We start from the raw sequence: 12,555 nt of genomic DNA, 5'->3' as shown, positions 1-12,555 counted from the left end.
TTGTCGAGATAGAGAAAAAAGGTTTGTCTCTTCGCAAGAGACACAAATAGCTTGTCTTTCTTGTACATAGATGCTAAAAAGTACACAGCTATGATATAGAAAAGAAAGTGATCTGAAATCTACTTAAACTCATTATGTGAAATAATATCTGATTATTTTATTATCGCATATGTGTAATCAATAGAAATATATATCACATTGTCTTATATTTATATAAATATTATTATTTTACAAGCTTTGAAGAGTGTGCATATTTGTTTATGTTACATACGCATAAGTGTCCATAAACAATTATGCGTATATTACATGTTACAATAGAAATGTCATTCTCTATATTGTGCTCTTATGCGATTACCAACACATTATACATATTTACTGAAATAATTAAAAATGTAACACGTTCGCTACCACGAACCGAGGGTAAGAGACTCCAATCACAGCCCAGAACTTATTTTTCACATTGATTAGCGTCACAAATCTATGACACTGCTATCTCTCTAAGAAAAATTAAAGTTTCCCAGATGTGCAACACTGGTAACGAATGTGTTAAATAGTATAAATAAATAATGCCTTGATTTTTATCGTTCTATCGTTAATGTAATATACGTCGAATGTTTCAAGCATTTACTTTATTTCTTTTTCTAAAAATTACATTTATTATTCATATATTAGAAATTATAATCGAAATTGTATAAATCATTTTCTAGGCATTATTTATTTGTACTTAATTTAAAGTAAAGGTACCAGAGAGTAGTTGATCAGTTAAGAGAAGTCTTCCTCGCAATCAATAGTAACCATTTCCTCTACCGTTAAATAGCGAGAATCGATGCCTAAAGACAGTTTTTAAGCTTTCTAGATTACGTGACAAGATCACTTTTAAAAAAAAGTTAAGGTATGCAAATTTAAAAAACATATTTAAAAATTCATTAATTGCTTCAGAAATTGACCAAAAGTTCAGAACATATCGAAAAGTACACAATTTATAAAAACGTTATTTTTTGTTTTTCTAAAAACTGGCCGACTACCTTGGTACCTTTACTTTAATATATATTTATACAAATATATATACATGTGCACATATAAATTATATTTAAGAAATTATATGATATATACGGGCAAGCAATTTTTGTTAGAAATTATATTATAATCTGAGTATTTTTTTTTTATTGCGTTAGGGTTAAATAGTTTTTCTTTCCTTTTCTTTTTTTCTCAGTCGAAATTTATTATTATTATTATTATTATTATTATTATTATTATTATTATTATGTCTATTTTTTAGTTTCATATTTTATTTCAACGTTGTTGACATATATACTTGTCGACAACTATGTGCAGGATATGTGGCAATATTAATATGTAAGCAGAAAAAACGCAGATAATTTTTAATTTTTTTGGAAATCTCTGATTAAGATCTGATTAAAGAAAATGCTTATAGTACTTTATATTATTACCTACGAGAATTTATTATTTGCAATTCGTTGCAAAATAAATGAATAAATAAATAAATTAAATAATTAATTAATAATTAATTGTAAGCATAGATATAAAGATAAATATTTTAAAAAATATGTAATACAAAAAGATATCACAATCTGCAATATAATTCAACTCAGCAACGTCTTTAAAACAGAAATAACATATTTCGGTTTCTGCTAAACTGTAGAAAAAAGTAGAAAGGAAGCATCGAACCGAAAATGGACTATTGAATTTACACAGATAAAATATAAGTGCTAAAAATCGTGTTCAAAGAATATAGAAATACAAATTTAGATAAATATATATGAAAACAAAAACTTCATCAAGTAGCTTTATTTTAACCAAAAAGTCTAATATTTTATTACGATGGAAATGAACTTTGAGGAGCAATAGATTATGAAAATATTTATTTTGACATTTAAAAATATTGATAAAGATGACGCACAGACATGCACCCCGTGAATTTTTTAATTAGAAGATCAACGAGAACGATGAGAAGGAATTATTGTGAATTATTAAATATTATTGGCAATAATTAATGAAATAACAATTGTGTATATAAGAGTTTATGCTAATAAAAATAACGGTTTGAAGTTGCTCTTTAAATTCGAGTAACGATGACTTAGCTTTATCTCATATGACTAATTTGATTATATATATAAACAATATTCATCATTATTAAAGTATTATTTTATTCTCGTAGCAATATTTGCAATGTGAAAATGCGTACGTTTAAATATGAATACACATCATACATACATACATAATGGTGCAGTTTACGATCTATGTACATACACACCATGCTACACTTTACTAAATTAAGTGTAGACTCTATAACACTTACTTTCTGTGTTTAAATTGCGCACGAGAGAAATATTTTTATTACACAAAACTGTTAGCATTAGAGCGTTTAACTAACAATCATTGAATAAATCAACAAAATCACAGTATTGCTTGTTTTTATTATCATTCTAACGTGTAACTATCCGCTCGAATTTTAATAAACAAATTAATATATAAAATCATCCATAAAATAAATAAAAAATAAATCAAAAACAGTAATAATCAGCAGTAAAAGTGATGATACATATATATATATAATTCTCTTTTCTTTTTTATTTTAAATGTCGAAAAATATATACATATATAAAAAACAAATATACAATATATGTTTATAAACTCAACCGTAACAATATTAAATTGTTAAATTAATTTTATCACGATTTAGGAAGTCGATAAAGAGTACCGGAAAATAATAATTGATGTTCCCTAACTTTTCCATCAAGAAATTGCCTTAATTCCGGTAATCCACATTCAACCGCGCCTGGACCTTGAGAGGCGAACATTTTTAACATTTGATGAATTCTTTCCAACGGCATAGAATCTAAATTAGTTAACATTCCAACTATGTACGACCAAAAAACTTGTAATTCTTCTTCTCTTTGATCGCTCGCAGAAGCCATCGCACTTTCAGCTTCCTCCTCTTCGACGATATCCGGCAAAGTTCTATTCTTCGATGAACTTTCTTCTTGAAGTACGAAAACATCATTATAGATTTCTTTTAAAAGTCCTTGAGAGATCCAAAAAGTTATTTTTCGTTTTAGTACCGTCGCAGGAGCATGCATCACTTGTGCCAACTCTTCTAAATTCCATTCCTCTGTAAATAATATAGTATATAATCAAATTTTTGAAGTTATGAAAATATATAATTGAAAAATAATTGATTAGATTATATTTTACTTTTATCCTGAAAATGTAATATAATCGTAGCGTGTATCGGCGTCACGTTAATATCCAATTTTCTATCTTTCAATTCAATTTCAAGATTAACATTTCCTAAGTGCGGTTTCCAACAAAGAGTTCTATTTCCTTTTAAAGCTTCAAACGCCTTAACGTATTTGTTCAACTGATCCTGTACAACCTTAGGTAATTCCAATTTCCAATCTTCCTTAAACGGTGGCCAAAATTGTGCAGACAATATAAGGGCAGATGTTGGAAAATGTTCTTTTTCTAAACTGTAACTAGTATCCGATTGAATATTTCCATCTATCCTTTTTGAATCATATACGTCTTTTAACATAACTTCGCAATAATGTAACTGATTTTCTCCAAATCTTCTTTTCAATAATTCTAAATGACGAATTTCTCGTTCCGTATGGTAATTTAATTGAGAAAGTAATCTATCCGCTAATAACGTACGATATTCGTTAACAAATAAATCTTGACTTCCATATACATTAACTAGCATTGAAATTATATCAGACATCCTTCGTTGTGTAGATTTGGCTGAAAAAGATAATGTAAGAAAAATATCTTATAAAATATTCTATATATTTTGTTTTATATTAAATAATTTACCAGGATCAGCATCAACTGGATCAGGAACCCATTTCTCCCAATCTTCGTTTTCTTCATCAGCAGAAGCATCATCCAATTGTAAGGATTCTCCTTTCACTAATTCATCAGCTAAATCACTAGGTGAATCGTCTAATAACCCACTAACAACGCATCTTACGGTATCTTCTCTACTTCTCAAATAGACTCTAAATTCGAGAAATAGTACAATACAATTAATTTAATTATAATTTTATTTATAAAAAAATGAATAATTTAATATCCTTTTCAATATAAATAAAATGTAATTTACTTAATGGGTTCTGTCACAGTTTCAAGAAGCACCCCTGTTGAATCCAATTGTCTCAAAGCTTTAATAGCAGCAATATATGCAGTTAAAATATCTGGAGTATTGACACCCGGATGTAAAAGTCTAGTCTTAAGTGCTTCTTGCAGTGTTTCTATTAAAACTTTGCGTAAATCCGTTCTGTCCAAACAAACACGAAGGTCATCTATTGCAGGTTGTGAATCAGGATATTCTAAGTACAAATTTTTTAAATGTAAATAATAATTTTATCTATACATTACAGATTTATTTTCTGAGATAAACATATTTATTAGAAATATTCTACGAGAATTGTAATTTACCTATAATAATATTAAAAAGTTGATCGATTCTAATCCTTGTATACGTCTCATATAGATAATAAGACAATTTCCTTTTAAATTTAATAACAGCTTCACGAATGTCGTCTCTTAAAGAAACAGTTTTTGAAAATCCTCCAGAATATATCCTTATCAACCAATTCATAACGACAGTTTCAAGCCACTAAAATAAAAAAAATATAAAATAAATCTTTTTATACTTTATATATGGATCTGCACACCATATTTAGAAGTAAGACTCATGCTTTTTACATTTGGCCCATAAGATGTACCACAAGTAGAACTCGTGTATTTCTTGTTTGGACCGTAAATCGTACCACGAGTCTTACACATTTTTATAGTGCAAGCAGTTAATACAAATTTCATTAGAAGTATATCTTATATACATTTTCCAATGGCTTAAGTTGTGATACATCGAATACTCTGTCACATGTTTCGCTAACGTGGCATTTGATACGAATATGTATCAATGATGTAAGTACATTTCCTACTAATCTCTCTAATAATTCTAGTTCAATTAACTTCCTATTAGTTTCATGAAACATATATACTATCATCTGACATTGGCATTTATCTATTTCTTGATTACAACCACCGCATTGTGAAGTATCACTTCCATTCGAATCTAAAATAATAAAAATTATATTTAACTTAATAATAAAATAAATGTACAAAATTGTAATAATTTAATCCCTTACGCTATGATTAAACACTCTGATCTATATGTTAAAATTGGTGCTTTATTTCATGTTTATTATGATTGACTCATAAAATTTACGAGTAGGACTCTCATGTATACAGTGTAAGGGGTTAATAATATTTTGGATTATTACCATGTAATGAATTATTATCCGAATAACAGAATACATTAAATGCAATTCTATAAAATTGTTCTATTATATGTTCGTGGTCCAATGGTAATTGACTTAACAAAGTAGACCTAACGATGAGTTTAAATCTAGCCAATATATTATCAGCTTGAAATATAGTCTTTTCTGAGTCTTCTTGTTCCAAATATTCCAACTTTTTTAAGAGAGATAAAAATTCAGTTAAGCTGACATAAAGACCATCGACAGCACTTTTGAACAGTTCGAAGCCTTCTGCTTCATTCGTAGTATTAACGAACTTCTTCCAAAAAGCTGGTGCTACTTTCTGACGAATATAATATTCGATATGATGAATAACAATATCTTTGACAAAATTGGTCAACTTCAACAATCTTATTTGCTCAATTATGGTAGCAAATTGTTCATCCGAACAATTATTCTGAATCTGATAAACAAAATTTATCAATCATTTTACAATAAAAATTAATGATAAAAACAAAAGTAAATATTAAAATGACATACCTCTTCTTTAATAATAGGAAATGCATATTCAATTTGAGAAAGCACATCTTCTTGTGTACGTGCATCGGCCATCTTTAACAATTTAAAAATACATCATCACTGTAATTATTGTCATAAATAAATACAACAAGTGTAACAAATATATTTAGAATAAATTCAAGTTTGAAAGTAATATTAGAGTAAAACCATAGTGCAATAATAAATGTAGTTTTGTTTCTTTCTGGTTGCACCTATTATTTTTTTTTCAAAATCTAACGGTAGATGGCATTAGATACAAACATGGATATTGTTCAGAATTCGGCTTGAGACGATGATTCAAAAATGTCTGACACCTATCTTATTTCCTGTCATTAGTCGTAAGGATAGGAAATATTTTTCGTGATATGTAGACAAAAAACAAACGCTCATAAAAGAATTTAATAAATACTTGTTTAAAATCTTCCAAGATGCCTGTAAGTAACGATACATTATAATACATTTAATTCCAAGACTACAGAAGTCAAATGATAAAATGGGTGTCACCCGTGTCAATACGATAAACAAAACTATACTTGACATTACTTGCCTAATATTCTTATTCTAAGCTATTAGTAAACAAATTAATACGGTATTGCGATATTACATAATCGCAATATTAATACCAATGGAATGGGAAATCAACTCAATCGTGTGTATTATAATTATCGTCGATTATTATATTGAAACATGGTTATAATCATATTCGTCTCATTTCAATGATCATACTTTAAATATATTTGAAATTATTTCAGGCCTATCACTCTAGTTTCACAGAAAGTAATGCAACCATCGGCAACATGGCCCTTCTACCAATTAAAACCGAATTTAGGGGTCCTGCGCCGCCTTTAAACAATAAGGATATAGATATAATTGATGAAGCGTTGAATTTCTTCAAGGCTAATGTATTTTTTAGAACATATGAAATTAAGGTATTTCAAACATGCAATTTTTTATTATATGGTGATGAGTGATCAGTTAAGGATCATAACCTGTTCAAAGATGATGTTTGCTATTTAAACTGTTCATTAATCAATCACTCATTGTATTAATTATTTACATATTTCTTATATTATATTAATTTTCTTTTTATTGCTATTACAGAGCGAAGCTGATAGAGTTTTAATTTACATTACATTGTATATTACTGAATGCTTGAAAAGGTTACAAAAATGTGCTAACCAGAATCAAGCGACAAGTGAAATGTTTTCTCTTGCAATTTCTAAATTCGATATACCTGGTGATCCTGGTTTTCCATTAAATTCTGTCTACGCTAAACCTAATACTCCTGCAGAAGCTGGTAAATGTATTATTCAAACTTCTATCTAATTGTTTAATCATAAATTAATAAATAACTTTTATAGATTTAATGAGACAATATCTACAACAAATTAGACAAGAAACTGCATCGAGATTGGTAGAAAAAGTGTACGGAAAGGACGGAAAACCTAGTAAATGGTGGCTTTGCTTTGCAAAAAAGAAGTTTATGGATAAGTCGTTATCTGGTCCCGGGCAATGAAACTATTTTAAGATTATTGTTTTTAAGTGTATGTGAATAAAAATGCAAAAATTCATTACAGAATTTTTACCAGTTTTCTTTCAAATTTTTCCTTTACGTTTTTTTTCAATTTACTCTACAAATATAAAGTACAGTAAAACCTCTTTTTGTGCGTTGGATAGGGACCGCATAAAAGAAATCGTACAAAAAAATATTCGGTAATTTTATAAATACTTACATATTATAAACAACTTTGTACGATATACAGTAAAACCTCTTTTTGTGCGGTGGATAGGGACCGCATAAAAAAAGTCGCACTTAGAAAATACATCAATTATTTGCGAAATATAGATGTGAAAATGCTTTCAATCAAATTAAATAATTGTTAGGAGATTGTTTAAATCAGATGAACAGCGTCGCGAAGTCCGGATACATCGTCGTCAAGGAGACCATGTAATCAGTTCGTCCACACATGTATATGTACATTGAAAGAAAACATAAAACTGGTAGCAACGCTGCTGAGATTTAGATACCGCATAAAAATAAATCGCACAAAACAAATCGCACAAAAATAAAATCGTATAAAAAAGGACCGCACAAAAAGAGGTCTTACTGTTTAATTTTTCTACAGAAATATTGCAAAAGGAAGGTTGCAAATCTAAATAATATTATTCTACATTTCAATAACAAATAGTAAAATTTATTTAATGTTGTCGAAGGGCAATTGGAGATTTTTAAGAAAGAGACATTTATTTTTCACAAGATACACCATTATATTGAAGTAATACGAATATACAATAAAATGACGTATCATGTTTTTCAATGATATAGGCATTAAACAATAAAAAATAATTATCGCTTTCTTCGTAGCGAGATAGAATTTCTTCGAAGCCACGCAGCCCGTCGTGATCCACCATTAGTTTGTGAATAACGATGACCTTTACCTAAGCCGCGCGAACTCCTACCAGCTGAGGTCTTTCCACGAAGTTCACGGTGTTTATGCACCGCATTACATACCCAGTTAACTTTAGGATCATTTCGGATAGCCTAAAACAAAGCACAACAAAAAGACATATTACAATTTGTTCTTATAGAAATATTTTCTATAAATATTTGAATTAATTCATTCAGACATCCAAGGAAGATTAAATATCATCTTATATCACTATTTTAATGTATGTTATCATCATGGAATTATGTAAATAAATTTTTGTCTTTGTTTAATACATATTTGAAAAGATAAAATTACCCCATGTGCTGGATCAATCAAAATGACTTCGTAATATTTGTAAGAAGAATCTTGAGCTACCCAATAGCTGTTTAATACTCTTAAACCACCGCAACGACGACCAACACGTTCCTTAAAAAGTATTAAAATAAATATTAATTAATTTACTTATTAGCTAACAAGCTATGAAAAATAGAAATATATTAAATTAAAAAGAAAATATACTTACTTCAGCAACAGATTGTAATTTTCTGGTAGGTTTAAGTTGGTTTACACCATGGCTTTTAGGTTTGCCATAAGTTGCACCTTTAGGTACTGGACGTTTGCGTCCACCACGACGCACACGGATTCTGAAGATAACGAAGCCTGTAATTTAAAAAACAAATATTTCTTTTTACTCATAAGAATCATGATTTCAATAATATATTGAAGTTAGGAACAAGAATGATCAGAATACTAAAAATCAATCACCATGATACTGTAAGAGTGGTGCATGATGTATCATCATTAAAAATATTTCAAGACAATCTAGTATTATATTTCTGAATATTATTATTCTCTATTATAATCTTATGTTTACCAGCAGTCATGGAATCAATTTCATCCCCCAAAGTAGGAAGTGTGCGGTATTAAAGGAGCCACATCTAAAAAAAGAAATCATTGGAAAAATGTTGGACATGTATCTCCATGACTGCTGTATGAATTGAAAATATGTTTCAAATACTTGGAAGATATTAATTGAAAAACTACAAATTGTTTCGACACTGTAATTCAAAAATTGAATGCGTACAACTAAATAATACTAAAATGTCTTTGGAAAATCGTCTTGGTAGTGAAAAATTATTAAACATTGTTATAAGGTCTCACCTTGCTTGGCTTTATATCCTAAACGGCGAGCTTTATCAGGCCTGGATGGTCTTGGAGCACGATGCATTTTGGTTAATTGGCGATATTGCCAACACCTAACACGTAGCAAGAAGCGAAGTACATCGCTTTGCTTCTTCCTATACAATTCTTGCATATACTTATACGCACCCATCGTGAGTCCCTATAGAATATAAAATAATTATTCCAAATGCAAATTATAAATATAATAATTTATTGAAACCATTCGTTTATCATAATAATAATAATTTCAAAAAGAAATATTTATTTATGTAATAAATAAAACTATTAAAACATGTTCGAGTATATAAGAATATGGACACGAGAAAATTTATTGAAGGTTAACTTTCTTGTTGGAACCAGAAAAATATTATTCGGAAGATTAATAACACAAAATTATAATAATAAATTATACGATCACGTTCAAGAATACATTTTGTAATATTTTAATTGAAATTAAATTTAAGATGTTCACGATATAATACGATTTCTAGTGAACATCACTCACCTCACGCGAATATACGGAAAGAAAGACCAACCGCTTGAATATGGTGGCATGTAACACTGAACGAACAGTGTTATAGATGGCAAACCTGCCATTCATGCACTACTCTATTACTCTCTATATCAAACTAATATTCTTATCGACTGTCGATAATTTTATTTTGAAGATAAATTTGAGCGAAATTTAAAAAGTTTTAATGATTTGAATATTTTGAATTTGAAGTCATATTTTTGTATGTAATTTGTTAATAAAATTCATTTACTTACTTTATTATTAATAATTTATGTATAAAAACTTTAATATATGAAAGATAATTTATAAAAAATTATTAATTAAAAAAAAGGATATACTTTATTAACTAAAAATAATATAATAAGTCATATTACCGTGTATTAGAGGCTAATTGTATAGATATAGTTCTAGAATATGATAACAAAATAATTTGGTAATCGTTTTAACTAACGATTAGATCAAATCTACGATATGTCGCTACGATTACGTTCTCATATTTTCAATAATCAAATACTGATTAACAAGTTTCTAAAATCATTCCCAATTTCTTGAAATAAAGTCAAGGATAAAAAATGAGCCCGATAAAGGAAATAATTTCCGAGAAATGTCATTAAAATGTTTAAATGACATGAAATCCTTGACTGTTAGGTATATTGTTAGCCATGAATGAAAGGTGGACCAGGGATGCGTGTTAGAACGACAACACGACACATTATCGAGCGACCTGGTGACCTCTCACCGAGGAATTGATTATTTTAGGGGAGTTACCCTGAAGAGTCGAGAATAGCGAGGTAGTTCGTCATGGAGACTCGTTCAGGTAGCATAAAGGATCCGATTTATTATCCATCTGGCTCGGAGAACTTGGAAGTAAGCAATGATGTTAAATCAAGCGCGCGTAGTTCTGGTGGTAGTCAAGAACTTAGTTTGGACGAGAGCGCTTCGCTCAAAGTACCAAGAAAGTTTATTGCTAATTGGCGGCAAGCTTGCGATCGAACCCGTGATAAAACGAAAGATTTGTTAAAGAGATGGAGAACGGTACCAAGCAATGTCGACGAACTTACTGCAACCACTATTGCTACCAAAGAAATTGAACATCCTGGCTGGAGTGTACACGTTTGGAGTAAGTTCAACAAAAATTTTTGTATATTTATTATTTCTTTAAAATTCAATGTAGCTTTCTATACGATCGCAAATGGTAATCGCGTATAAAAACTAATAGCAACTTGGGTGAGTCGTTATCCGAGCGACGATAGCCTAACAGCGATCGAAGACTTAGACAAAAGTAGAAATTTGAAAGCTTTGGCGCCTATGCAGCGTGACAAACTTTCACATTTCTTTGTACATCTGTTGGATCACGACAAGGATGGTTTTATCACTAGAAAGGATTTCGGGATGCTATCCGAGGTAGTATTTTTATTCAAACAAATGATTTTTGTTTTTAATTTTGTTAACTTGGAAGTTTAGAAAGTATATGATTGAAATTTATTGATATTTTTAAAGAAATTACGAAGATTTGCTGATTGGTCATGGAACGGTCCAGAATATTTACGTTTGTTGGAAGTCGAGAAAGGATTAGCTTCTTTAATATTTCCTGAAAAGAAAAACGAGACGGAAGAAATGAGAAAAATCGATTTGGACGATTGGTTATCTTGGTGGACACAAATAATAACACCAGTTCATGGGGCGAGTTATAAGGAGTTACCGTTTTGGATTAAAATGATACCTAGAATATTTTTTCTTGCTATTAATGCTAATGGAAATGGAAGGATCAGCAAGGACGAGATTGCTAATTTTTATGGTTCGGTAGTTGGCCTTGATTCGGATAGAATTAAAAAGTGTCTTGACATTGCCTATAATTCTATGACCTCTGTGAGTGGACCAAGATTCATTGGATTTCTTATATGATAATGAAAAAAAAAAGAGATCAGTTTTTGATTTAGGTCCTTTTTCCAGAATGGAGATCATCCTCTTGGTTGGCCGCAGTACCAATTAGTGTTCGCCAATTTTTTGTTTGGACGTGGTCCTTTTGGACCAGGTGAACATTTTCTTGGTATGACAGACTCTTGTGTTGCACGTGGAAACAGTATACCTTTTCCAATCGATTATTCCGCTATGAATACTCCGAAAGATAAATTAGAAATTTATAGTCCGCATTGCAAAAGTACTAGACGAAGTGTCGTTGTATAAAATATATAATTGTCATTATTATAAAAATGATAATTATTAATTGCTAACTTTGTTCTTTTGTAAATGCTACATTACAATTGGTCTATTTAAATTATTCGCATGAGTTATCTGCGTGCTTTTGATAGATCGAAGTCACTTAAAATTAATTAATTTGAATATTATTTACATTATTGTTACATTTTAAAAATTGTCATTGTAATCCAATTTAATTTTCAATATATCCGTGAATGTGTGTACGTATATAATTAAAATAATAATACAAGTATAAAACAATAAGCAATAAAATATGAGAAGTATTAGAAAAAGAGTATAAAGATTTGATGTGCGTATCGCTTCTTTTATTTCAAAAATAATGATGTAATAACTTACAAGGGACATACACAAGGAGTTAAATGACACA

General features: G+C 29.4%; 4 protein-coding genes across 6 annotated transcripts; 2 read left to right on the top strand and 2 right to left on the bottom strand.

The window, feature by feature from the left end:
• Positions 1-2,144: 2,144 nt before the first annotated feature.
• LOC122516354 (anaphase-promoting complex subunit 2) lies at positions 2,145-6,031 on the bottom strand. The gene is made up of 8 exons (XM_043634090.1): positions 5,826-6,031; positions 5,310-5,748; positions 4,863-5,101; positions 4,459-4,639; positions 4,124-4,349; positions 3,835-4,019; positions 3,217-3,762; positions 2,145-3,133 (listed from the first exon to the last, which is right to left on the bottom strand). Exons 1-8 carry the CDS (start codon positions 5,895-5,897, stop codon positions 2,694-2,696), a joined length of 2,328 nt encoding a protein of 775 aa, XP_043490025.1. The 5' UTR covers positions 5,898-6,031; the 3' UTR covers positions 2,145-2,693.
• Positions 6,032-6,141: 110 nt separating this feature from the next.
• On the top strand, positions 6,142-7,422 carry LOC122516358 (actin-related protein 2/3 complex subunit 3-like). Of its 2 annotated transcripts, none has more exons than XM_043634096.1 (4): positions 6,142-6,277; positions 6,596-6,772; positions 6,945-7,140; positions 7,205-7,422. In XM_043634096.1, the coding sequence occupies exons 1-4, from the start codon at positions 6,272-6,274 to the stop codon at positions 7,357-7,359; spliced, it is 534 nt and encodes a 177-aa protein (XP_043490031.1). In that variant the 5' UTR covers positions 6,142-6,271; the 3' UTR covers positions 7,360-7,422. The 2 variants fall into 2 exon arrangements, with proteins under 2 accessions (XP_043490031.1, XP_043490030.1); XM_043634095.1 differs by lacking the exon at positions 6,142-6,277 and adding an exon at positions 6,284-6,492.
• A 594-nt stretch (positions 7,423-8,016) lies between these two features.
• On the bottom strand, positions 8,017-10,037 carry LOC122516357 (60S ribosomal protein L15). Its single transcript, XM_043634094.1, has 5 exons — positions 9,960-10,037; positions 9,434-9,614; positions 8,796-8,932; positions 8,588-8,698; positions 8,017-8,385 (listed from the first exon to the last, which is right to left on the bottom strand). The coding sequence occupies exons 2-5, from the start codon at positions 9,603-9,605 to the stop codon at positions 8,191-8,193; spliced, it is 615 nt and encodes a 204-aa protein (XP_043490029.1). The 5' UTR covers positions 9,606-9,614; positions 9,960-10,037; the 3' UTR covers positions 8,017-8,190.
• A 629-nt stretch (positions 10,038-10,666) lies between these two features.
• Positions 10,667-12,460, top strand: LOC122516356. Of its 2 annotated transcripts, XM_043634093.1 has the most exons (5): positions 10,667-10,835; positions 10,992-11,088; positions 11,188-11,372; positions 11,469-11,837; positions 11,922-12,460. In XM_043634093.1, exons 1-5 carry the CDS (start codon positions 10,770-10,772, stop codon positions 12,153-12,155), a joined length of 951 nt encoding a protein of 316 aa, XP_043490028.1. In that variant the 5' UTR covers positions 10,667-10,769; the 3' UTR covers positions 12,156-12,460. The 2 variants fall into 2 exon arrangements, with proteins under 2 accessions (XP_043490028.1, XP_043490027.1); XM_043634092.1 differs by having other exon boundaries at positions 10,667-11,088.
• The last annotated feature ends 95 nt before the right edge of the window (positions 12,461-12,555 follow it).

The sequence above is a fragment of the Polistes fuscatus genome, unplaced genomic scaffold (assembly GCF_010416935.1).
Source record: "Polistes fuscatus isolate 324 unplaced genomic scaffold, CU_Pfus_HIC Scaffold2, whole genome shotgun sequence".
Classification (NCBI taxonomy): domain Eukaryota; kingdom Metazoa; phylum Arthropoda; class Insecta; order Hymenoptera; family Vespidae; genus Polistes; species Polistes fuscatus.
This window is presented reverse-complemented; position numbering and strand designations above follow the sequence as displayed.